The 25,749-nt window shown below is 36.8% G+C and overlaps 2 protein-coding genes across 6 annotated transcripts in view; both read right to left on the bottom strand.

Annotated features, from left to right (window-relative positions):
* nlrb5 (NOD-like receptor family B, member 5) overlaps positions 1 to 2,471 on the bottom strand; it is a 54,516-nt gene extending 52,045 nt beyond the window's left edge. Inside the window, exons 1-4 of one of the 3 annotated variants that reach the window (XM_056480254.1) lie at positions 1,642 to 2,469; positions 1,391 to 1,428; positions 1,184 to 1,238; positions 47 to 84 (exon numbers count right to left, since the gene is read on the bottom strand). In XM_056480254.1, the coding sequence (XP_056336229.1) occupies positions 47 to 70 (24 nt within the window). In that variant the 5' untranslated portion in view covers positions 71 to 84; positions 1,184 to 1,238; positions 1,391 to 1,428; positions 1,642 to 2,469. Of the gene's footprint in view, positions 1 to 46; positions 85 to 1,183; positions 1,239 to 1,390 lie in introns of all 3 variants that reach the window. The other 2 variants (XM_056480242.1, XM_056480247.1) reach the window with 2 other exon arrangements.
* Positions 2,472 to 3,871: 1,400 nt separating this feature from the next.
* On the bottom strand, positions 3,872 to 25,732 carry LOC130247077 (probable RNA-directed DNA polymerase from transposon BS). 3 transcript variants are annotated; one of them, XM_056480267.1, is made up of 8 exons: positions 25,617 to 25,732; positions 22,138 to 22,221; positions 16,981 to 17,070; positions 12,752 to 12,856; positions 7,448 to 7,524; positions 4,987 to 5,050; positions 4,736 to 4,773; positions 3,872 to 4,583 (listed from the first exon to the last, which is right to left on the bottom strand). In XM_056480267.1, exons 1-8 carry the CDS (start codon positions 25,636 to 25,638, stop codon positions 4,485 to 4,487), a joined length of 579 nt encoding a protein of 192 aa, XP_056336242.1. In that variant the 5' UTR covers positions 25,639 to 25,732; the 3' UTR covers positions 3,872 to 4,484. The 3 variants fall into 3 exon arrangements, with proteins under 3 accessions (XP_056336242.1, XP_056336251.1, XP_056336236.1); XM_056480276.1 differs by lacking the exon at positions 12,752 to 12,856; XM_056480261.1 differs by lacking the exons at positions 3,872 to 4,583; positions 4,736 to 4,773; positions 4,987 to 5,050; positions 7,448 to 7,524 and having other exon boundaries at positions 10,473 to 12,856.
* Positions 25,733 to 25,749: the final 17 nt, after the last annotated feature.

The raw sequence follows: 25,749 nt of genomic DNA, 5'->3' as shown, positions 1-25,749 counted from the left end.
TTCATCACAGACATAACTCTTATTAAGACTGTTTAAAATCACTTACAGTACGAGATGAATCGCGTTTCATCAATGTGTCTGATCCTGATTTAAAAAAAAACACTGTAGTTAGAGCTCAAGTTAGCTGGTATGAGGACAGAGTAAAATTTTAATATTGATTTAAACAAAATAAAACATTTTAATCTATTATTCTAGTAAAGACTATTAAGTTCCTAAATGAAAAGTAACACACAATCAAACAAACACGTCAATTGTAATGTTTAAATTTAACTTGAAATGCTTCAATCCATTCTGGTTCCATCAGCATATCAAAACAAGAAATACCAAGAAAAGAAATAATTAAGCTCTTGTCAGCTAGAATAAGAGCAAGGGCACAATCTGATGCTGATTTAGTAGAAGCAGTTTAGATTTCAACATCTGTAATTCTGGAACCTTAATCTTAAAAGAATATTTCACCCAAAAATAAAAGTTCTGTTATTAATTTCTCACCCTCATGTCATTCCAGACTCCTGAGCCCTTTATTCTTTGTTAGAAGCCAAATTAAGACATACTGGATGAAATCTGAGAGCTTCCTCATCCTCCATAGATGGCAATGGTCCCAAGACATTCAAACTCCAGAAAATACAAAACAATCTTCAAAAGAGATTATATGCCTTTAGTGGTGGTAGGATCAGAATATTATCAAGTGACAAGAATACTTTTGTGGGCAGATAAAACAAAGATAAACTTTATTCAACAGATTCTTCTACTCAGTGTCAGTAACTCTTTGTGTGTGTCACGCTCCTGACATATGGGCCTGTGCTTTGTTTCAAACAAGGAAATGTGTGCCTAGACATCAGTGCACAGTGCTCATGAATGTGTGCCCTACACTGACGCTGAGGGGAAGAATATTTATATCATTATTTGCATTTTTGGTACAGAATCATTGCTGTCTAAGGAGGATGAACAAGCTCTCAGACTTCATCTAAAATATCTTCATTTGTGTTCTGATAATGATTTCATGGGTTTGGAATGGCATGAGGATAAGTAAGTACCCACAGAATTCTCATTTTTTGGTGAACTTTGCCTTTATGTGGTTTTTGGACTTGAAATCCTTAGTAAAGGCACAAACAACAGCCAACTGTAATGTTCATCAGCAATCAAAGTAGAGCTCTCATAATAAACACTAAGAATATGAGCTTACTATAGCCTCTTGCTGTCAACCTTTCAGTCCAATCAGGATTCAAAATACTGCTCAACTTAATAAAGAGAGAAAAAAAACAGCTCATGAACAAGAGGTAAACAGATGCATACATTATTGATAATATAAATAGCTTAGTTTGACCTTCGTTGTCCACTGCAGTTTAATTAAATAATCGTACATTTAAAAAAAAAACTTCTCATCACTTACATCATCAGCTGACTGAAGTTTTATTGGTGTGCCTAGCCCTGTTTGAAAAGACGTGGTTAAGCTCATGTCAGTTTGAATAAAACCAGAAATCCAATTTGATGTTGATTTATAAAACAAAAGTTAAGTGTTTAACATCTATTATAGAGATCTCATAATCTGAAGTGCTTCTTAGACTGATGATGAGCATTTTTCTCACCAAGGAACTCAAGAATCAAAGTAGAGTTTTGATATGAGGCAGAATATGAGCTTACCAAATGGTTTGGGTTTTTCAGTCCATTTAATGTTTCCTTCTGATATGGGATTGAAATTAAACCGCTTAATAAAGAGAGAATGACGATTATTAAGCTATTCTTGAACATGAAGCAAAAAGATACACACAACAATGGTTAAGAATTAATACGTTGCAGGTGACATAGTAAAAGGAAAGTTATAAATAAAGGGGAAAAAGATAAACTTTTGGGTTAAACTATTTGTACATGACTCATGCTTTATGTGTTTTAAGCTATTTGTGCATGAAACTTGTCTTTTATAGTTAATTAACATTGTGTTTTTTTTTTTATTGTGGATTTCTCTGTTTTGGTAACCCGTGTGAAGAAGTTTATGAAGTTTTTTATCGTTCAGTGGCAATATTAATAAAAGTATTAAGCATCATGTGGAGTGGAGCGGAGTGCCTGAAACCCGTTTGGCTGTTATAAGTTAAAGCTGTAATCCACAGCTTCACATTGCTGAGTTATTTTATGAAACAGTTATTCCATATACATAACAAGATTTCACAAAATCAGACAAGGCAAATACATTTCTTTGGCACAGTAATGACAGCAAAACGGTTGCCAAGCAACAGTTACAGGTAATTGTAGAGTGATTTACAACGGTTTCGAATTTAATTGATAATAAATCCTGTTAATAATTAGGGTAGGGTATCGTTTGGGGTTATTTCGATACCGTTGCTAAATCAATACTTTTAAAATGGTACCGTGCCAAAACGGTGCCTGAACCGATACTTTTAAGCCACAAATTAATGTTTGATGACTCTAGAAAAATCTTTTATTTGACAAAATCTTTTTAAAAATAATTTTAATAGAACAATATAATTAAAGTTTAAAGTAAACATCAATTCATATTTTATATATTTGAATTACATGAATATATTTCCTTTGATCATTTGTTGGTTAGCATGAATTTAAGATATGCATTATGAAATTACATTAGCTTACTACTAACCTGTGGAAAAGCTGTCATCAAAAAAAAAACTCCTTTTTTCTAGGGTTGGGGCTTGTGTCTATGGTTATCAATAATCTAATGATTTGTCTTAATCTGAATAAGACAATAATATGATCAAGGAGTTTACATGAGTTGCTTTTTGAATGTTCCTTTTTATGAAAGGAAGAGGAGTCATTGATGCTGAAGAAATAAAAAGCGAAGTACTACAACGCTAAAGAAAGTGGAGTCTTCGACGCTGAAGGAAGAAAAAGTGGAGTACTACAACACTAAAGAAAGCTAAAGAATGAGGGCCTATGCGGAAGGAAGATTAGTAGCTGCGAAACTTGTCGCTAAGAAAAAAGAAAGTAGGGAAGAACTAAATGCTGGAGGGAAAAAGAAAGAAAGCCGAGGAACTCAGCATTTCAAGAAGACACAACGGTTAAAGGAACCGGAGCAATCGACGCTGGAAGAAAGGAGAAGAGCATAAGACTTCTACGCTTGGAGGAAGCGGAGCACTAAATGCTGAAGGAAGAAAAGGAACGGAAGACTTCAACGCTAAAAAGAAGCGGAGCACTCAACACTGAAGGAATAAAAGGTTTATCTAATGGCCAGCCTGTGGGGGGTGGGTGGGGGTTGGGATTACTCCTGCAGGAGTAGGCTGCGGAGCTCTCCTGTAGAAGTAAAGCTGCGGGACCTGCAAGAATCAGGAAAAGGGAATGGGGAGGACTCCTGCAGTAGGATAACATATAGGGGGACTCCTGCGGGAGTCGGCTCAGAAGAAGCTGTGTGTGGGAGAACAGAAGAAAAGGGTGAACGTTAGGAGAAGAAAGAAGCACGAGTTATGCTTTAGGGGGAAAAGAGAAAGGGGGAAGAGCTTTGAAGTGGTAGTGGCTAAGTCGGATATATGATTTAAAAGCATCTGAAGACCATCGGCCGAGGGTTTGAGTTTGTTGTTGTGAGAGCCCTTTGTGGGCTGCTGTGGTGGCTGCTCTGATTCTGAAGGAAGGGCTAGAAAAGGAGTCTGAGAGGAACCCTGAAAGGCGGAGAACGTCTTTGTTGTGCTTTTGGAACCAGAAGCGTGTAGTTGGATGATTGTTATCATCAACAAAAAGGGGGGAGAGGGGGTTGGAATTCTGACTTTTCCTGTAGTGAAAAAAAGACTAGGAGTGTTTGGAAGGGGTTTGAGGGGGAGGGGAGGTCAAAATGTAAATAAAATGTCTATTTCTCAAAGACTAATTTCTCACCCTCATGTCATTCCAGACTCCTGAGCCCTTTATTCTTTGTTAGAAGCCAAATTAAGACATACTGGATGAAATCTGAGAGCTTCCTCATCCTCCATAGATGGCAATGGTCCCAAGACATTCAAACTCCAGAAAATACAAAACAATCTTCAAAAGAGATTATATGCCTTTAGTGGTGGTAGGATCAGAATATTATCAAGTGACAAGAATACTTTTGTGGGCAGATAAAACAAAGATAAACTTTATTCAACAGATTCTTCTACTCAGTGTCAGTAACTCTTTGTGTGTGTCACGCTCCTGACATATGGGCCTGTGCTTTGTTTCAAACAAGGAAATGTGTGCCTAGACATCAGTGCACAGTGCTCATGAATGTGTGCCCTACACTGACGCTGAGGGGAAGAATATTTATATCATTATTTGCATTTTTGGTACAGAATCATTGCTGTCTAAGGAGGATGAACAAGCTCTCAGACTTCATCTAAAATATCTTCATTTGTGTTCTGATAATGATTTCATGGGTTTGGAATGGCATGAGGATAAGTAAGTACCCACAGAATTCTCATTTTTTGGTGAACTTTGCCTTTATGTGGTTTTTGGACTTGAAATCCTTAGTAAAGGCACAAACAACAGCCAACTGTAATGTTCATCAGCAATCAAAGTAGAGCTCTCATAATAAACACTAAGAATATGAGCTTACTATAGCCTCTTGCTGTCAACCTTTCAGTCCAATCAGGATTCAAAATACTGCTCAACTTAATAAAGAGAGAAAAAAAACAGCTCATGAACAAGAGGTAAACAGATGCATACATTATTGATAATATAAATAGCTTAGTTTGACCTTCGTTGTCCACTGCAGTTTAATTAAATAATCGTACATTTAAAAAAAAAACTTCTCATCACTTACATCATCAGCTGACTGAAGTTTTATTGGTGTGCCTAGCCCTGTTTGAAAAGACGTGGTTAAGCTCATGTCAGTTTGAATAAAACCAGAAATCCAATTTGATGTTGATTTATAAAACAAAAGTTAAGTGTTTAACATCTATTATAGAGATCTCATAATCTGAAGTGCTTCTTAGACTGATGATGAGCATTTTTCTCACCAAGGAACTCAAGAATCAAAGTAGAGTTTTGATATGAGGCAGAATATGAGCTTACCAAATGGTTTGGGTTTTTCAGTCCATTTAATGTTTCCTTCTGATATGGGATTGAAATTAAACCGCTTAATAAAGAGAGAATGACGATTATTAAGCTATTCTTGAACATGAAGCAAAAAGATACACACAACAATGGTTAAGAATTAATACGTTGCAGGTGACATAGTAAAAGGAAAGTTATAAATAAAGGGGAAAAAGATAAACTTTTGGGTTAAACTATTTGTACATGACTCATGCTTTATGTGTTTTAAGCTATTTGTGCATGAAACTTGTCTTTTATAGTTAATTAACATTGTGTTTTTTTTTTTATTGTGGATTTCTCTGTTTTGGTAACCCGTGTGAAGAAGTTTATGAAGTTTTTTTATCGTTCAGTGGCAATATTAATAAAAGTATTAAGCATCATGTGGAGTGGAGCGGAGTGCCTGAAACCCGTTTGGCTGTTATAAGTTAAAGCTGTAATCCACAGCTTCACATTGCTGAGTTATTTTATGAAACAGTTATTCCATATACATAACAAGATTTCACAAAATCAGACAAGGCAAATACATTTCTTTGGCACAGTAATGACAGCAAAACGGTTGCCAAGCAACAGTTACAGGTAATTGTAGAGTGATTTACAACGGTTTCGAATTTAATTGATAATAAATCCTGTTAATAATTAGGGTAGGGTATCGTTTGGGGTTATTTCGATACCGTTGCTAAATCAATACTTTTAAAATGGTACCGTGCCAAAACGGTGCCTGAACCGATACTTTTAAGCCACAAATTAATGTTTGATGACTCTAGAAAAATCTTTTATTTGACAAAATCTTTTTAAAAATAATTTTAATAGAACAATATAATTAAAGTTTAAAGTAAACATCAATTCATATTTTATATATTTGAATTACATGAATATATTTCCTTTGATCATTTGTTGGTTAGCATGAATTTAAGATATGCATTATGAAATTACATTAGCTTACTACTAACCTGTGGAAAAGCTGTCATCAAAAAAAAAACTCCTTTTTTCTAGGGTTGGGGCTTGTGTCTATGGTTATCAATAATCTAATGATTTGTCTTAATCTGAATAAGACAATAATATGATCAAGGAGTTTACATGAGTTGCTTTTTGAATGTTCCTTTTTATGATCCTGTCTTACATGTTGTAGTCAGTGGTGGTTCTAGACCAGAGAAACTGTTTTATATAGCATATATAAAATGTTATATATAACTAGTAAAATGTTATGCACTGACTGTCACAATGGGGAAGATAAAAAAGTAGATATTAGAAATTAGTTAAACTATTATGTTTAAAAATGTGTTGTAAATAAATCATGTGTTGAAGACGGAAATAAAAAAGGAATGAAGGCAAAACTAAACGAGTTGAATATGACTTACATGACCTGATAACTACATGATAACTACATTTGATTGTGTTACATCTGTTCTTTGGTACTTGTCGACTGTTTGTAAATTCAATACTGCATTTCTTAACGTAAAACGATGTACACTAGATTTCTGATTAATAATGGTCTCTGCATAGCCGAGGACTTCCTATATTAAAAGTGTTTAAATCGATATTAGCTGTGTCAATTTGGGCGTCAACCTCTGACAAATGTGGGGAACTAGGCTTATCCGCGCTGCACCGTCACTTACGGAGAGAGCAAGTGCGCGCGGGAGCGAGTTCCTGAGAGACACCTAGAGCGCGCAGAGAGAGGCCTCGGTAATATATCCGCAGTCTGCCATCAATGGCTGATCTCGCTTCTCCGTGGCGTTTTGACACAAAAATACACATCCAAATTTAGGGGGGCCAGAGGGGGGGCCAAGCTTATTGACACAGAGACTGGTGGAAGAGTGCCCTTATAATGGAATTTGATACCGCACGTTAAATAGAAAGAAAAAAAACCCTCCGCATTTCGCGACGCAAATGTATGCCATTAAGTTTGACGTGTTTCCCCCTTACACACAACTTTTTTAAGCATCTGCTTCACGTTGCAGTGTCAGAATCATTGCTTGTAAAATATGTTTTAGAACAACTTAGTTTAAGCAAATTTAATGAATGCGATCATGCGTGTTGATCTGAAGAGAGCCGCTCTCGCTCACCGAATGCACTGTACTGCGTACGTCTGTTCCCAAAGCAACCAGAACAAACGCCTGACATCGCCTGTCCGTATTCCTCAAAGTGGTTTAGGATTAAATGTTTAGAGATGGTGTGACAACGCATACCTATGTGCGCCTTTGATGTCACCCCTTGATGCTTCTTACGTCCTTGTCGCAGCACCAGTGGCACCAAAATTAGGCACCGAAAATCATATGCTGTTTTGATCCGGTACATACCGGTTACAAAGGTACCGGTGCTATAATGGCACCGGGTTTCAGTACTCAACCCTATTAATAATGAAGCTGAGTTGCTTGTGGTTGTTTACTTAAGGGTGCATCCTGTAAGAAGGTAATGAAAGTACAGCATTTTTTGCACTTACAACAGGTGGTGTCTGAATTCTCTCTAAAGGTTGTTGTGTGTCATGTCCAATAGAGTATCCACATCTGGGACAGAAATCTGTAAATAAGTATTGTCGGTGAACAACAACATACATTTTTGTTCTTATGATACCATATTCAACCAAAAACCTAAATATTTGTTTGATTACCTTTTTGTTTTAATCTCTAAATTTTGTTAATTTATTTATATTTTGTGTTGTTTAAATTCAGTTTCCAGGTGTTATTGACATGAAAATAAAATCACAGAGTCTGCTTTATGGGTTGTTAGTTACATTACAAAGAAAATGTTTCATTTCAAATTCATTTTTAAACCCTTGACCATATGCAAATCATATGCACAATTTATTTTCCTTGTTTTTACATAACCAACGTGGTGATAAAAATCACCAAATGTCATCTGCTGATGATCTTAAAATTATTACACAGCAAAATAAACTCAAAAACATAAAAATTGTTTTGGACTAAAGATGCTCAAATGGTTCAATTATAAAATCCATGTTTTTTGTTCGATTTGCAGACATTACAGTAGCAAATTTATGTGTAAATGTGAAAACCAAACTGTAGCTACCCGCCGGTTATAAAACAATCCACGCTTCCAAAAAACTGATGTCCATGCGTTTCATTTATTGAACACTGTGATAACTAAAAAGATAAACAAACAAACCAAATGTTTCACACAAACACAATCAAAAGGACATCAAAATAAACAAATAATACAAAGTCACTAAGTTGGCAATACTGCCACAAAGGCTAAGCCATGCTTTTGCACCTTGTAACCTATTTCTTCTTTTACTACTCACCCTACTTATTCATTACAGTGATGCTCTCTAGCGCCCCCTTGATGACGGAAAATGAATAATACTTTACTCACAAACATAACAGGATTGTGACTGTTATAAAATTACATTTGACTTTAGGCTTTCATAATACAGTCAATGGGAATTTAAAACATTAACACCATAAATGATAAGTGAAGTTTATTTATAAACTAATTTCAAGAGGAGCACGCGCTTATGATTGATAGCTCTCGAAATACATATCTACCATCCACAAAGGCTATTAGTCCCTACACACAGCCCGCACCCTCGACGCTATGTTTAGCCTAGCTTTCTTTGGATTTCTCAGGTGCTCTGAGATAACCATTACTTCCAATTTCAATCCACACATCCACCCCACAATTTCAGATTTAACTTTGTTGAATGGAGAAACCTTCTCCTTCTTTATAAAACAAAGTAAACCTGACCAGTCCAGAAATAGACATTTTATTTACATTTTGACCTCCCCTCCCCCTCAAACCCCTTCCAAACACTCCTAGTCTTTTTTTCACTACAGGAAAAGTCAGAATTCCAACCCCCTCTCCCCCCTTTTTGTTGATGATAACAATCATCCAACTACACGCTTCTGGTTCCAAAAGCACAACAAAGACGTTCTCCGCCTTTCAGGGTTCCTCTCAGACTCCTTTTCTAGCCCTTCCTTCAGAATCAGAGCAGCCACCACAGCAGCCCACAAAGGGCTCTCACAACAACAAACTCAAACCCTCGGCCGATGGTCTTCAGATGCTTTTAAATCATATATCCGACTTAGCCACTACCACTTCAAAGCTCTTCCCCCTTTCTCTTTTCCCCCTAAAGCATAACTCGTGCTTCTTTCTTCTCCTAACGTTCACCCTTTTCTTCTGTTCTCCCACACACAGCTTCTTCTGAGCCGACTCCCGCAGGAGTCCCCCTATATGTTATCCTACTGCAGGAGTCCTCCCCATTCCCTTTTCCTGATTCTTGCAGGTCCCGCAGCTTTACTTCTACAGGAGAGCTCCGCAGCCTACTCCTGCAGGAGTAATCCCAACCCCCACCCACCCCCCACAGGCTGGCCATTAGATAAACCTTTTATTCCTTCAGTGTTGAGTGCTCCGCTTCTTTTTAGCGTTGAAGTCTTCCGTTCCTTTTCTTCCTTCAGCATTTAGTGCTCCGCTTCCTCCAAGCGTAGAAGTCTTATGCTCTTCTCCTTTCTTCCAGCGTCGATTGCTCCGGTTCCTTTAACCGTTGTGTCTTCTTGAAATGCTGAGTTCCTCGGCTTTCTTTCTTTTTCCCTCCAGCATTTAGTTCTTCCCTACTTTCTTTTTTCTTAGCGACAAGTTTCGCAGCTACTAATCTTCCTTCCGCATAGGCCCTCATTCTTTAGCTTTCTTTAGTGTTGTAGTACTCCACTTTTTCTTCCTTCAGCGTCGAAGACTCCACTTTCTTTAGCGTTGTAGTACTTCGCTTTTTATTTCTTCAGCATCAATGACTCCTCTTCCTTTAGCATGTTAGTACTCCGCTTTTTCCATCCTTCTAGCATCGATGACTCCAATTTCTTTAGCGTTGTAGTACTCTGCTTCTCTTATTCCAAGCGTTGATCCTCTGCTTTCTTTAAGCATCGAAGTATTCCATTTCTTCATCTCAGCGGTGAGGGCCTTCGCTTCCATGCTTTCTCTTTTAGCACTAAGTCTATTCACTACTTTCCTTCCTAGCAACAAGCCTCTGTGGCTGCTTTCTTCCTTCTGCATAGGCCCTCACTCTCCAGCTCTAACTCCCGCAGGAGTTGTTCCCTGAGCTTGACTCCCACAGGAGTCCACGGCCCCTTCCCGCTGATCAGAGTCAGCTACCTTCTGGCTGCTTAATTGTATTGATCAGATCTATCAAATTAAACCTGTGAAAATCTAAAATGATATTCTCTCTCACTAGCATGGGTACAGCTCATTTCAGTTCAGTAAACAAATTACAGGGACAATTTCAACCATATAACGGTTAACAATAAAAATCTACATTTACATTTACATTTAGTCATTTAGCAAACGCTTTTATCCAAAGCGACTTACAAATGAGGACAAGGAAGCAATTTACACAACTATAAGAGCAGCAGTGAATAAGTGCTATAGACAAGTTTCAGGTGTGTAAAGTCTAAGAAGCAGAGCATTAGTAATGTAAAGGTTTTTTTTTTTTTTTGAGAGAGAGAGTACAGTTAGTGGTATAGCCAGAGAGGCAGTTAAGATTAGGAAGGAAAGTGGAGACTAAATGGTTGAGTTTTTAGTCATTTCTTGAAGACAGCAAGTGACTCTGTTGTTCTGATGTAGTTAGGGAGTTAATTCCACCAACTGGGCAGATTGAATGCGAGAATTCGGGAAAGTGATTTCTTTGCCCTTAGGGATGGAACCACGAGGCGACATTCATTCACAGAACGCAAGTTTCTGGAGGGCACATAAATCTGCAGAAGTGAGAGCATATAAGAAGGAGCAAAGCCAGAGGTTGCTTTGTAAGCAAACATCAGAGCTTTGAATTTGATGCGAGCAGCAACTGGCAGCCAGTGCAAACGGGTGAGTAGCGGAGTGACATGTGCTCTTTTGGTTTCATCAAAGACCACTCGTGCTGCTGCGTTCTGAAGCAGCTGAAGAGGTTTGATAGAATTAAGCCCGGCTAGTAGAGAGTTGCAATAATCCAGTTTGGAGAGACCAAGAGCTTGAACAATGAGTTGAGCTGCATGTTCAGATAGGAAGGGTCGGACCTTTCTGATGTTATAGAGTGCGAATCTGCAAGATCGAGCAGTTCTAGAAATGTGGTCAGAGAAGTTTAGTTGGTCATCAATCGTTACTTAAAGGCTTTTTACCATTTTGGATGCAGTAATGGTTGCCCCATCCATCTAGATTGAAAAGTTATGGTGTAGAGTTGGGTTGGCAGAAACTTCAAGCATTTCCGTTTTCGCGTGGTTAAGCTGAAGATGATGATCTTTCATCCAGTGTGAAATGTCTGACAGGCAGGCTGAGATGTGAGCTGAAACCGAGGGATCATCAGGGTGAAAAGAGAGGTATAGCTGGGTATCATCACCATAGCAGTGGTAGGAAAATCCATGTTTCTGGATGACTGGTCCTAAAGATGTCGTGTAGATGGAGAAGAGAAGTGGCCCAAGAACAGAGCCCTGAGGTACCCCAGTGTTCAGATGCTGTAGGTTGGACACCTCTCCCCTCCAAGACACCCTGAATGACCTGTCAGAGAGGTAAGATCTGAACCATTGAATTACAGTGCCTGCAACGCCCAGTGACTCAAGCGTAGATAGCAGGATCTGGTGGTTTACAGTGTCAAAAGCAGCTGATAAATCCAGCAAGATGAGGACAGATGATTTAGAGTCTGCTTTAGCCAGTCTGAGATCCTCCACGACCGAGAGCAGGGCAGTCTCAGTTGAGTGGCCTTTCATAAAGCCAGATTGCGTGTTGTCCACGAGGTTGTTTTCAGTAAGAAAGTCCAGGACTTGATTGAACACTACTTTCTCCAAAATCTTGGCCATGAATGGAAGCAGGGATACCGGTCGGTAGTTTTCAAGTAGCGTTTGATCCAGGTTGGGTTTCTTTAGCAGTGGGGTTACCCTAGCCTGCTTAAATGAAGTAGGGAATAAACCAGAGTCAAGAGATGTGTTAATTATGTGAGTCAGTGTTGGTATGACTGCAGGAGAAATGGCTTGCAGGAGATGAGAGGGAATGGGATCAAGCGGACAGGTGGTTGCATGGCTAGATAGCACCAGATTGGACACCTCAGACTCAGAGAGCTGGGAAAAAGAGGTGAGTGTGTGTGGTGTTGGTGGTGTATCTTGCGTGTTTGTTGTAGGTGCAGCAAATTGAGCACTGTTTTTTGCAGTTTTGGTGCAAAAGAATGTAGCAAAGTCATCAGTAGTGAGTGTGGAGGATGCGGGTGGAGGAGGAGGATAGAGGAGGGAGGAAAATGTTTTAAAAAGTAAGCGAGGATTGGTGGCACTGTTGAATTTCTGACGGAAGTATGTCTGCTTTGCAGAAGTAACCTCAGCCGAGAAAGAGGACAGAAGAGTTTGGTATGTTATGAGCTGTTCAGGATTGTTAGTTTTTCGCCAAATTCTCTCTGCAGCCCGAAGTTTTGAGCGATACTCACGGAGAACATCAGAGAGCCAGGGTGCAGAAGGACTGGCACGGGCTGGCCTGGATGTAAGAGGACATAGTCTGTCTAGACATGATGCTAGTGTGGAGCAGAGTGTATCAGTGGCCCTGTTCGTATCAAGTGCAGAGAGTTTGCAAGATGGAGGAAGAGAGTCTGAAACAATGGTGGATAATCTGTTGGGTAAGAGAGAGCGTAGGTTTCTGCGAAAGGCAACTAGAGTTGGAGTGTGTGGCGGCTCAGGAGAAATGTGGATGTTGAGAGACAGAAGGAAATGATCCGATGTTTGTAGTGGAGTTACTAGTGTTTGATCAGCGAAGCAATGTCGAGTGTAAATAAGGTCTAGCTGATTACCTGATTTGTGAGTAGCAGAAGTAGGTGCTCTTTTGAGGTCAAAAGAGGCAAGCAGAGTCTGGAAGTCAGCAGCTTGAGGTCTTTCAATGTGAATGTTGAAGTCACCTAGCACCAACAAGGGAGTGTCATATCTCAAATAGTTACAGATAGAATCTCTTGTAAAATCCTAAGCACTGAAAACTCTGGAAGGAATGCATTTGGTTTGTGATCGCCGATGACAGCACTCAATTTAAGTTTTACCTACATAAATAAAATAAAATAAAACAAAATAATAAATAAAATAATATAAATAATAGGAATTATTTCTGGAAATGGTCAAAACCTCTCTAAAAATATGCAGGCTGGTCAACTAGCTAAAACCAGTCAACCATCTTAGTTTGGTTTAAGATGTTTTTTTTTTTCAGCAGGAACGTTAGTACATATTTCGAAATCTCACAGTAATGTTAAACCTTAATTTTAAAAAGTGTTCTGTGACTTCATGAGTGACAAAATCAGTCAAGATTTCTAAATATCTGAAGGAATCTGATCATAGTGATGGAGGAAACACAGGTAGGAAAGCTCATTAAATAAATTATGTGCATTTTCATAACAAATCCTTATATTATCATGCATCTGTCACAGATCTTTATTGCAGTTATTTTAAGAATTTTTTTCACATTCAAACATACATGAGTGGGGTTTAAACAAATAAAAAATACATTGCTGTAATTACATTCACAAAGCTGAATTTACAGCATCAGTGCTCCAGTGTTCACTGTCATGTCATTCTTTAGAAATGTAATATGGCATTTATAATTTGCTGATAATTATATTTGCTATAATTTCTGTAGGACCATGTGACACCGAAGACTGAATGCTGTAAATTCAGCTTTACGTTTTAGTCATAAATTATATTTTAAGATTCACATAAAACATATTTATATTTAGACTGTTGACTCATAACTCATTCTTAAATTCATTCTTAAGCCCTAAAATTAATATCTTTTATTTTGTACAGGCATGATCTACAGCTTATATTCAGTCATGCCTTGTCTTTTTCTCTTTTTCTTTTCATTAGCAGCTAAAAAGAACCTCAAAGTTTCTTGAGCCATTAAGCTGCTGAACATCTTTATTGTATATGTAAGCAAAAGATATTTGAGTGGCAACTCTTCAAAAGTATAAGTGCGCTGTAGATCTGGAGATTGATTTAGATTTTAAACCAAAATGTATTAATTTTGGAAAAATTTCATAATGCGTTGAGATACAGTTGAAGTCAGAATAATTAGCCCCCCTAAATTATTAGACCCCCTGTTTATTTTTCCCCCCATTTTCTGTTTAACGGAGAAAAGTTTTTCAGCACATTTCTAAACATAATAGTTTTAATAACTTCTCTCTAATAACTGATTTATTTTATCTTTGCCATGATGACAGTAAATAATATTTAACTAGATATTTTTCAAGACACTTCTATACAGCTTGAAGTGACATTTAAAGCTAAGGCATAAAGGCTTAACTAGGTTAATTAGGCAGGTTAGGGTAATTAGGCAAGTTATTGTATATCGATTATTTGTTCTGTAGACTATCGAAAAAAAAATATAGCTTAAAGGGGCTAATAATATTGAATTCAAAGAAAAAAAATTTAAAGGAGGGCTAATAATTCTGACTTCAACTGCACTAGACGACATGTTACAATTTCCAGGCATTAACTTGCCTCAACCAGGTCACTTCTAAATTGAACTATGGTTAAATTGCACTGCAAGTTATAAAACACATGCAAACACAAAAGCACTAAAATAAATAGAGAAAACATCTTCATTATAAACATCTTCATGAAGATCAGTAAAACTTAACAGCAGAGAGATTAAGAATGTGAACATGTACTTTCTCATGCTACCACAGTGGGCCTGTTTCAGTAAGGAGGTTCAACCAACTCAGAGTTTCAACTTGAACTCTGTTAACTTACCGAAAGATTAAAAACTCAAGAGTTTTCGGTTTCAGAGAAGCTGATCTGAGTTAGGTCAATCAAGTCTGAGTAGACTAATTTAGAGTTAAGCTTGCACACCACTTCTATAAAAAAGCATTATCAATGGAACGCAGATATTACGAGTCATCATGGCAACATCTGAAAAAGAGAACAGCATGTCTTTTTCCAGCTGAACTTGATGTGCTCATGCAAACTTATAGCAAATATATATATATATATTATTTTATTTTATTTTTTATTTTATTTTTTTTAAAAGCAACACCACTGCATCAGTGAAACAAAGACAGTTAGGGTGGGAAAACAGCAGCTCAAGTTAATGCGTAAGTTTACTTTTAAAGTATTTATTGACTTTTATTGACTTTTCACTTCAAAAAGTGGGAAAATGGCCGTAATTTTGAAGTTATTTTAAATGTAATCGCATTAAAATTACATAAAGTAGGCTACTGTATAGTTTCTACAACAAATCTGACAAAACAAGAATGCCTTAACTTAATGTCCAGTGTAAATGTTTAATTTAAGGTTCCCACTTTTTTACTCAAGTAGATCAGTTAAGGATAAAATTTTAAAAGTGCACTTGTGTGTCTGCCTTTTTAAATATCAAGTGGTAGAGGTTGATATGACATGTAGAATGTAAGCAGTACTAAAAACTGGGTAATAATCCCATTAATCTAGTTATAGTACATGTCGCTGCCAGTAAGTGAATTTAAGCTAATTATTTTTAATTACTTCTGTCAAGCCTGCCGATCTGGACACTGGTTGCTTGGTTGTCTTTCGCTCTCGCCGAGCGATCACTTGAGTCATGAGCCTCAGCTCGTTGTTGTTTTAAATCGTAAATAAAATTCTTTGTTTTGACAGCATTTATGTTTGGATCCTTCTCTCTGGGTGTAACAGCATGTTCTCCTCGTGTTGGCGTGGGTTTCCTCCAGGTGTTCCAGTTTCCCACACAGTCCAAAGACATCCGCTGTAGGTGAATTGTATAAACTAAATTGGCTGTAGTGTATGGGTGTTTCCCAGTAATGGGATGCAGCTGGAAGGGCATCCGCTGTGTAAACATATGGTGGATAAGTTGGCAGTTCATTCTGTTGTGGTGACCCCTGATGAATAAATGGATCAAGCCGAAGGAAAATGAATGAATGAATGAATGAATGAATGAATGAATGAATGTAAGCTGATTTGCACATACACGGCATGCATCATTAAATGTTTGCTAAGAATTGTGGTGTTTTGTGTAATATGTTCTTTTTGTTATTTCTTTCTCTCAAATTGTAAAATCAAATTGTATAAATGATCAAATCAATGCTGTTACGGTTGATGATGCATGCGCTCTTTCTGTCATGTCACGTGGGATTGTTTTGTATTTCTGTTGTGTGTTGTGATCACGTGACTCACCACTAGGATCAGCTGATCTGGCTTCAGCCCAGCTGTTGGCACTTAGCTTCTATTTAAGAAGCGTTGTTACGTGCTTCATTGTCAGTTCGTTACTCTTGTTTATGGTCTCTCTGTGTTTTGTCAGGAACCTCGATCTGTTACTCTGTTGGACTGTCGGTCACCTCCGATTCGACTACTTCCTCTTCCGAGGCTGGATGTTTTTGTGTGGTTGCTCTCTAAGCATTCTTGATTCATTCCTTAAATTTTACTTGCAATTGGATCCATCTGACTAGTGTGTTTCCTGAGCGTTACACAATGCAGTCTTGATGTCCCATAAAAGACAATAAAAATGCAAAGATATGATGTCTATAATGGACTAGTTACTGATGATGAGCAAAAATTATGACTGATGATTCTGTTATTTCAGGATAAGAAAGAAGGCTGCTGCAAGAGAGATGGCAGAAGGGAGCCTCCATTTAGTTTTTAATGGGATCTGCTGATCGTGAGGGCGGCAAGCAATACCGACAAATATCGACACATATCAGCTTTCAAATTATTGATATAAGCTGGAAGTGTTTTGTGTTATTCAGTTTGTGATTTACTTAATCAGTAATCAAAGTAGAGCTGGAGGAAACCCATGCGAACACAGGGAGAACATGCAAATTCCACACAGAAATGCTAACTGACCCAGTTAGCACTCGAACCAGTGATTCTTTTAAACACAAATCAGATGGTTCTACCTGTGGGTTCTGTTTTTTCTGTACATAGTGATTAAATCAGACATGTTTAGGGAAATATTGATTTAAAATATTTAGTAACTACTATGTATTAAAATTGATCATATATTTAATAAATAAAGTAATTTTCAAATCAAACAAAAAGTAAAGTAAACACTTACCTTTAGGTGTCTTTCTTGCCTCTGATGTTTCAGGTTCCCCTCCTGCAGAAGCCTCTGCCTTACTTGTCTTCAAATGTTTGAAAGCTGCATCTGTCATGATTGTTTTGTAACATTAATATAAAACTCTACAGCGTACGAACAGATTCTTAATGACTGACTCATTTAAATTACAACAATAAATTGTTGCCTATAATAGTTTTTTTCACATGCAGAATTTTCACATTGCCTAATTTTACCTGCCCCACCCAGCACGAGACGTCATTTCGACGTCATTTTTTGGGCTAAATCAAGTCGACCCATCGTAGACTTCATTTGGTCTGTGTTTGGTCAGTTGGATTTGGTCCAAACATAGACCAAATATCGACGTGGTTGTTTTGCCCGCCAGATTTGGTCCAGACATAGACCAAATATCGACGTGGTCTTTGTTTTGCCCTTTCAGATTTGGTCCATATTTAGCCCAGTAACAGACTTGTACATATGGTCATGAAAAACAAGTTCCTCACAAAATGTTTTACATCTATTGCTTTCTTTCCAGTCCAATGTAGAATGCAAAATATATAGATAGCGGTTTAGTGCCATTACATTTCAATTATGCCAAACAAATTAGGACGTTACTGTTGTTAACTCCTTCAGTATTTTCCCTGCTGCTTCATGCACTGATGCAAATACTTTTCAGGTAGACTAAGTCGATTTGTTAATAAAGCAAAAGATTCCTACAAACATTGTAACAAATACTGTAAATTAAGATTTCAAGTCCATCAACGTAAAAAATAGATTAAATAAAATAGGGTAGAAAAAAAACTAAATCGTAATACACTTTATGCTGCCTTTTTGTTTTATGTTTTAATCTATTCATCTTGTTTTTAAGAAATCATAAATTAATATTTATTATTTATTAGAAATGAAAAAAATCATACTTTAATAATAATAATATGATGATGATAATAGTAATAATAATAATAATTATTATTATTGTTGTTGTTGTTGTTATTATTATTATTAAGTAGGATATTGTTTTCGAAGGGGGGGGGGGGTGTAAACCATGTAAACCACAGCAGAAAGCTCTAACCGGCAGGCCCATGTCATATACAGTACAAATAATAAATAACCCACTATAAATTGAAAGAATTAACGTATGCTTTTGTTTTCACAAGCTTTGAAGATGTAACAAAAATTCCCCTTTAGGGAATTAATAATAGGTCACCTATAGCTTTCGCCATCAGGCTGTGTTCAAAATGACATCAATGATTTAAAAGTGCACTGCGAAGGGAGCACAATTGTAAACATGATCGCTAAAACTGAACTGTAAAAATAGTTTGAAAGCAAATTACACCTAGAGTTGATCTTTAATGCTTTTTTATTTTCAATAATTCCAACTTTGAATGTTAGAATGTTCTAAATGAATAGAGCATAGGGGGGATAAGTGGCAATAGCACACAGCCAGGAACTCTTCTGCGTGAGTCAGCGTGACTTGCGTGCGCGTGCTCATCATTTGAATTAAATAACGGACACAATGCAACGGGCGGAAGGGTAATCTTAAGGTAAGTACGTTATATTCGACGTTTCACATGTTTTATTTGTCTTTTTACTTATAATTTATGTTAAATGGAACTTTAGATATGTAACGTTTTACGTTATTATTATTTTTATTGAACACCTAACCACTTTATACGTTTTTTATGTGGCCCTGTATAGTGACGAGGTCATTGATCATCTGTAGCTAATCTATGAAGGTAAATAATAGCTGTTTTGGTTATTTATTTGGCGATTTCAACAAAATTACTTTTTTTTTAAAAATTAAAATTACATTTTATTTCTTCATTGCTTTCTAACCTGTGTAAAAATATAAGATGATCTGTGAAATCGACTTGGAATTAGCATAAAAAGGTCCTGCTATAACGTTAAAGGCTAACATTATGAGAAACGCTTCACAAATAGCATTAACGGTACTTTGAGCTAACATTTTTAACATGTAATAATGCTAACAAAGTGAATAGCTGTCGGTTCACGGTTTTGTTGCTCTGTTTTTACATTTAGTGATGAAATCCTCGCCAGAGACGCTCCACAGCATTGAATGGGGAAGCTTTGCCATTTCGTAAATTTTATTGAAATAGGCCTGCTATACAAAACTAAGTAATGACATAATTTGAACTTTAAAGTTCAAAGAATCAGCAAAACAAAAAAAACATTTGCAATACTTCCTAAATTAGTGCTTTATAATAAAATACTTGAAATTGGGGTTTACCTTTAAAAAGTTTCTTTAGAACTTTAGCTGACCATAAATCCCTAATGATATATCTTTAATATCCATGCTTCAAATATCCAAAATAGCTTATTGTGGTCTTCTGAGTTACAGAAGGCTAGCATCCTTATTTTATTTATTTATATATATATTTTTTTTTGCATCAAATATATTGTCTAATGAAAGTCAGCGCCAATATTTAATTGCTCCATATACTGTCGTTTTCATGAAAGGGGAAAAGTAAATATTCATAAAAAAGTTTGCTTTCTAATTCAAATCTAATTAATTCAATTCTTTCTATTTCAAAGCTCTGATGTTTGCATACAAAGTGACCTCTAGCTTGGCTCCTTCGTATCTGCTCTCACTTCTGCAGATTTATGTGCCCTCCAGAAACTTGCGTTCTGTGAATGAACGTCGCCTCGTTGTTCCATCCCAAAGAGGGAAGAAATCACTTTCCCGAACTCTCACATTCAATCTGCCCAGTTGGTGGAATGAACTCCCTAACTACATCAGAACAGCAGAGTCACTTGCTGTCTTCAAGAAACGACTAAAAACGCAACTGTTTAGTCTCCACTTTCCTTCCTAATCTGCAACTGCCTCTCTGGCTATACCACTAACTGTGCCCTCTCTCTCTCTCTCTCTCCAAAAAAAAAAAAAAAATTTTTTACTAATGCTTTGCTTCTTAGACTTTACACACCTGAAACTTGTCTATAGCACTTGTTCACTGCTGCTCTTATAGTTGTGTAAATTGCTTCCTTGTCCTCATTTGTAAGTCGCTTTGGATAAAAGCGTCTGCTAAATGACTAAATGTAAATGTAAATGTAATTGGTTCAGTTTGACTTACTGTACAACATAACCGAGTATAATTACTTGAGATAGATACTCCGCAGCGATGGATATTTTGATAACGGCTTGTGGAGGCTATTTGGTTTCGCACACTGTCTCGGTTATATTGTGTGATGGAAGGATTGTGCGGGCGCGCGCCGCCGGTCTGAGTCCAGTTGTAACTGCCGCGCGGCCGAGACAGCGCTTAGTTATGAGTCCGTTCAGTATGATTCCGCCTACCGCAGCTTCTATTACTACATGTACAAGTGTATCAATGATGAAGACTGTTTAAATTTTATTTTTTGGTCTACAACGACCTTGGTTAGCCTACCTTTAACTGGACAGTTCTCGCGGTCGTGCCGAAATAAGTGACTGTCCTGTGAAAATTGGGACATCTGATCACCCTTATGGGTGACTAAAACAGGGCTATTCAATATTCTGATTGGGCTACAGTCATTCTGAGTCCAGTTTAGCACCGGTGTCACTGTTTTTGAACAGCAACGAATCGAAAGGAATACTTCACATTTCCGACGAGGAAAAGCAGAACGCAAAGAGGCGTTTCCCGCATCTTTGAACAAATTAATTCTTCAGCCAATCAAGGGCCCCCTTCTTCCGTGGGCCCTGGGGCTTCAGCCCCACCTAGCCCTTACGTTAATCTGGCCCTGCCCAAACCGCATAGTTTCTATGTCGCAGATCCATCGCTTGAACCATATTAGTTATAACGTAAAACGCTCATAATGACACTCTAAACGGGGCAGAAGAACTACTTCTTTACAGAAGAACACCATCATTTCTTTGTGCAAATTATTTTGTTTTACACAAACACGCATTTAAATAAAATCCAATTTTATTTTTGGTTAAAACATGCACTCGTTTTCTATATTTACTGAAATATATGTAAATGGCACATATAGAGCCTGCGATTTCTTTACAAATATTATTGAGAATGACATATCCTATTCTAAAACAAATCACTTACAAAAGCTAACACCTATTCTAATATCATATATAAATCATATGAATAAATAAATACTAGGCGATTTATTATAAAATGAAATTTAATATTTATTATATATTAGGAAATGAAAAAATCATAATTTAATAATAATATTAATAAAAGTAATGATGATCATGAGGATGATGATGATAATTATTATTATTATTATTATTATGTATTAGAAATGGGGGAAAAAATCATAATTTAATAATGATAATAATAATAATATTAACGATGATGATTATGATGATGAAGATTATTATTATTAAGTAGAGTATTGTTTATTTATTTTTAGAAAAGTCTACTTTTACAATTTGGCAGAAAATTCTAACCGGCAGGCCCATGTCATATACAGTACAGATACTATAAATGAAAAGAATTAATGTATGCTTTTTGTTTTCACAAGCTTTGAAGACCTAATATAAATTCCGCTTTTAAATAATAGGTCACCTATAGCTTTCGCTTGAGGCTGTGTTCAAAATTACATCAATGCTTTCAAAGTGCACTGCGAAGGGAGCACAACTGTAAACATAAAGATCGCTAAAACTGAACTGTAAAAATAGTTAGAAAGCAAATTACACATAAGAGAGATGATCTTAATGCTTTTTTATTTTTAATCATTCGAAGTTCAAATGTTAGAGTGTTCTAAATGAATAGGGCATAGGGGGGATAAGTGGCAAAAGAACACAGCCAGGAACTATGTTTCAAATTACAGCTGCAGAGCTGTAGTTGCAAGCGCTCAAGTTTGCGACGCAGTTCTTTGGAGCGACAGATTTGGGACACGGCAAATCAACAAACTATGCTTGTAACAACGGAACTTGCAACCTTAGTTGGCTAACGATGGTTTTGGGAAACGCACCCTAGATCTCTGCACTATAGGCCTAGCTTTAATCTCACAATTTTCATAATTTAATTATTTCATATTCTATTTAATTCTTTTTCATATTATAAAATATCTAAATGTGTGTTCTGATGGTTGGAATGACTAGAGTGTTAGTAATTAATGATAAAAAGAATTTTCAGCTTGGACGTCTTACAATTACGTCTTTTCGACGACGTAAAAAAGACGTCTTTTCGTCTTTCACTTTCTCACCTGTTTTCAATATTGATTGGATGTCTGACAATCTCGTCTTTTCAACATCTTTTCGACGACGTTTGGCTGGGTTGGGCAGTGTTTCTGTGGGAGGAACAATACAATCATTTATAGAATATCAACAAAACGAATATGTTTCGTTGAGCAAAAATAAATAAATAAATAAATAATTAATAAAAATATTCGATGTTCGTACTGGGTATTATTTTTGCAATGCGCTCCAGAAGTTCAAGATGATGACAAAGACAGCATGGCTTTTGTATTTTACAGAGGCCTATAGAATGTCCTGGGATGTCAGTTTTCACTCCGGTAAAATGTAATCGCGAATTGGAAAGTGAAAGAAAAACATTCAAATAGGTTCCGTTTTCACAAGTTACCCTGCGCTTTCAGCTTAATCGTGCTTTGTCTAACATTTATTACTGTATAAGCGTACTGTATGAAGCAAATGAAACGAATCACAACGTCATGCTTTGAATGAATATAGTGTTCATATTTGCATTTGGCTGACTACCACACCTTGATGTTCGTGACCAGAATAGCATGTTGTTATGAGGCGCCGTGTAGGATTTAAATCAAACTTTGCTTATCAACACACACATAAACACGTGCATATACGTCTATAAATTACTCACATATACACCTATGCTTTTAGATGTTCAAAACAACATATATGAAACTTGTGTATATACATATAAACTTGACGCACGCATACACCCAGACACACACGCACATACATATAAACTCCATCTATGCAAACACACCGACACACGCGCACATACATATATACTCCATCCATGCAAACACACCCACATTAACACACGCACATACATATATACTCCATCCATGCAAACACACCCACATTAACACACGCACATACATATATACTCCATCCACGCATACACACCCACATTACACACACACATACATATAAACTCCATCCATGTATACACACACACATTAACACACGCATACATATAAACTCCATCTATGCATACACACACACATTAACACACGCACATACATATAAACTCGGTCCTTGTGCGCGCACACACACGCACATACATAAACTTCCTTGCATAAACACCCACCCACACACACACGCACGCACATACAACTCCCAGCATGCATAAACACCCCTTAAACAGTCGAGCAAACATCCAAAACAAGATACACAAACGTATACAAAGTTGTGCATATATGCAGGTGATTTATATGTGAATGTGCGTTAACTTTTCGGTGTGAGCGGAAGGCATGTCCGTTCAAACGGAAGGCATTAAGTAATTTTTTTCTCATGCAAATCAACATGAATTTCAGAGTGATCTTGATAGCCGTGACGTTTGTCGGTGCTTTATTTACTTGTGCTAATTGCAATGAAGATGATATAGTCAGGCGAATAAAAGTGAAGCAAGATTATAAAACTGCAGCGCATTAAACACACGCGTCTTTAGTCTACCGCAAAACAGAGAGTAGACGCGCACTACAATTTAAAGCACAGATAGCGTGACTATCTCTCTCCGAACCGCAGATGGCGTGACCGCAGTCTTGAACTGCGGGCCTTGATGGCCGAAACAAACTGCGCAATTTAGATTCTGTTTGCAGTTCAGCTGAAGGGGACACATTTGACTCCACTGAATTAGATATGGATCTTATTATAGTCTGCGAAGCAAGAACATTTCGCAAAATGTTAATTGCGTCTGTAACGTTAGCGCTATCACTGTTCATCATGGTCATTCAAATGAAGAAGCGTGGCAAAATAGCTTACTTCGTCTTATTTTCTGATTAATGGCAGCTGGCAAACCAACAATGTGCATTCCTGCCACCTTCTGGACTGAAGTGTGGAACCAAAATAACCCATTAAGGATTGCGACACCATACAGAAAATCATATTAGACAACAATGTATTTATTCTAATAATAAATAATATTATATACTTCATGTGTGACCGTGTATTGATTAAACCTACTGCTTTCATTTATTTTAGGATTTTTAATAAACATTTTGCTGGAGCAGTCATGTCATGTTTTCAATAATCAAAAGACCTAATACCTCAATTAATCACATTATTTATATTTCATAAGCTTGAAGATAGGATAGATTTCACTACAACACAGCTAATTGAAATTACCTGATACATGCTTATAATTATAAATAATGACATATTTCGTTTTGGCTGTGACTTTTACACTGAAATGACTTCTTTTTTATGAACTGAGATAACTTCCTGTTATACTGAAATACCTTCCTTTTACAGTGAAAAATTCATGCGCACTCAAATATGAAATCACTTGCATATATGTATATACACAAGTCATTATATATATATATATATATATATATATATATATATATATATATATATATATATATATATATATATATATATATATATATATATATTTGCGCAACTTTTTTATGGTTGTGTATGGAAGGATCAAGTTTATGTATGTGCGTGTGTGTGCGCGCAAGGACCGAGTTTATTTGTATGTGCGTGTGTTAGTGTGGGTGTGTATGCATGGATGGAGTTTATATGTATGTGCATGTGTTATTGTGGGTGTGTTTGCATAGATGCAGTTTATATGTATGTGCGTGTGTGTGTGTGTGTGTATGTATGCATGGATGGAGTATATATGTATGTGCGTGTGTTAATGTGGGTGTGTATGCACGGATAGAGTTTATATGTATGTGCGCGTGTGTCGGTGTGTTTGCATAGATGGAGTTTATATGTATTTGCGTGTGTGTGTGGGTGTATGCGAGCGTCAAGTTTATATGTATATACACAAGTTTCATATATGTTGTTTTGAACATCTAAAAGTATAGGTGTATATGTGAGTAATTTATAGACGTATATGCACGTGTTTATGTGTGTGTTGATATGCAAAGTTTGATTTAAATCCTACAAGGCGCCTCATATGTTGTAGTTATCTTTTTAAAGTGAGGTGTAAATCGCAGTCAGGACTCTATTTTTACACATGATAACCCTCCATGGTCACACAAAACTAAAACCAAACGTCAAAACAACTATAATCGTCAATATTTTTACTCCCCAAAATTTAACAAATCATGTTATCAGCACCCTGTAAACAATAGGACACTTTGTTTGGTAGGTCTACTGTCATATTAAAAACGCTATTTCTTTGCGTCGTGGCCCAATAAATATGCTCACTTGTTTTGAAATGTTAATTTAATAGTTATGTAATGGAGCAATCGGCTTGCAAACGTATTAGGTAGCTGCATAACTTTATAGTTTGCTTTGTTTTTTATGACCTCATGGTTTAGATCTTTGGTCATGAAAAAACACAAAAACTTCCCTTTTTCGTTCATGAGTAAAGTTGTGTGTTTTCTATCATTTCCATTTATTTACCGTAAATTACACTTATGTTTAACCACTTTTGAGCTCAGGTTGCCCGCGTAAACATTTGTGTAGGCTATCTGTATTATATACATTATTACAGCGCGTTTATCACATTTTTTCTACTTGCCTTCAACGACCAGAGGCTCCATCTCTAGATGTTTGATCAAGGAATGCTCAATACCTGGAGCCTCGCATGAAAATCAGCCTAGAAAACAAAACTTTCGTTATGAGTTATGAAAGGCGACAATGCTTTTGCAGCA

This window comes from Danio aesculapii, chromosome 2 (genome assembly GCF_903798145.1).
Source record: "Danio aesculapii chromosome 2, fDanAes4.1, whole genome shotgun sequence".
In the NCBI taxonomy this organism is placed as follows: domain Eukaryota; kingdom Metazoa; phylum Chordata; class Actinopteri; order Cypriniformes; family Danionidae; genus Danio; species Danio aesculapii.
Note: the sequence above shows the minus strand (reverse complement) of the source record. Positions and strands in the feature narration are given on the sequence as shown.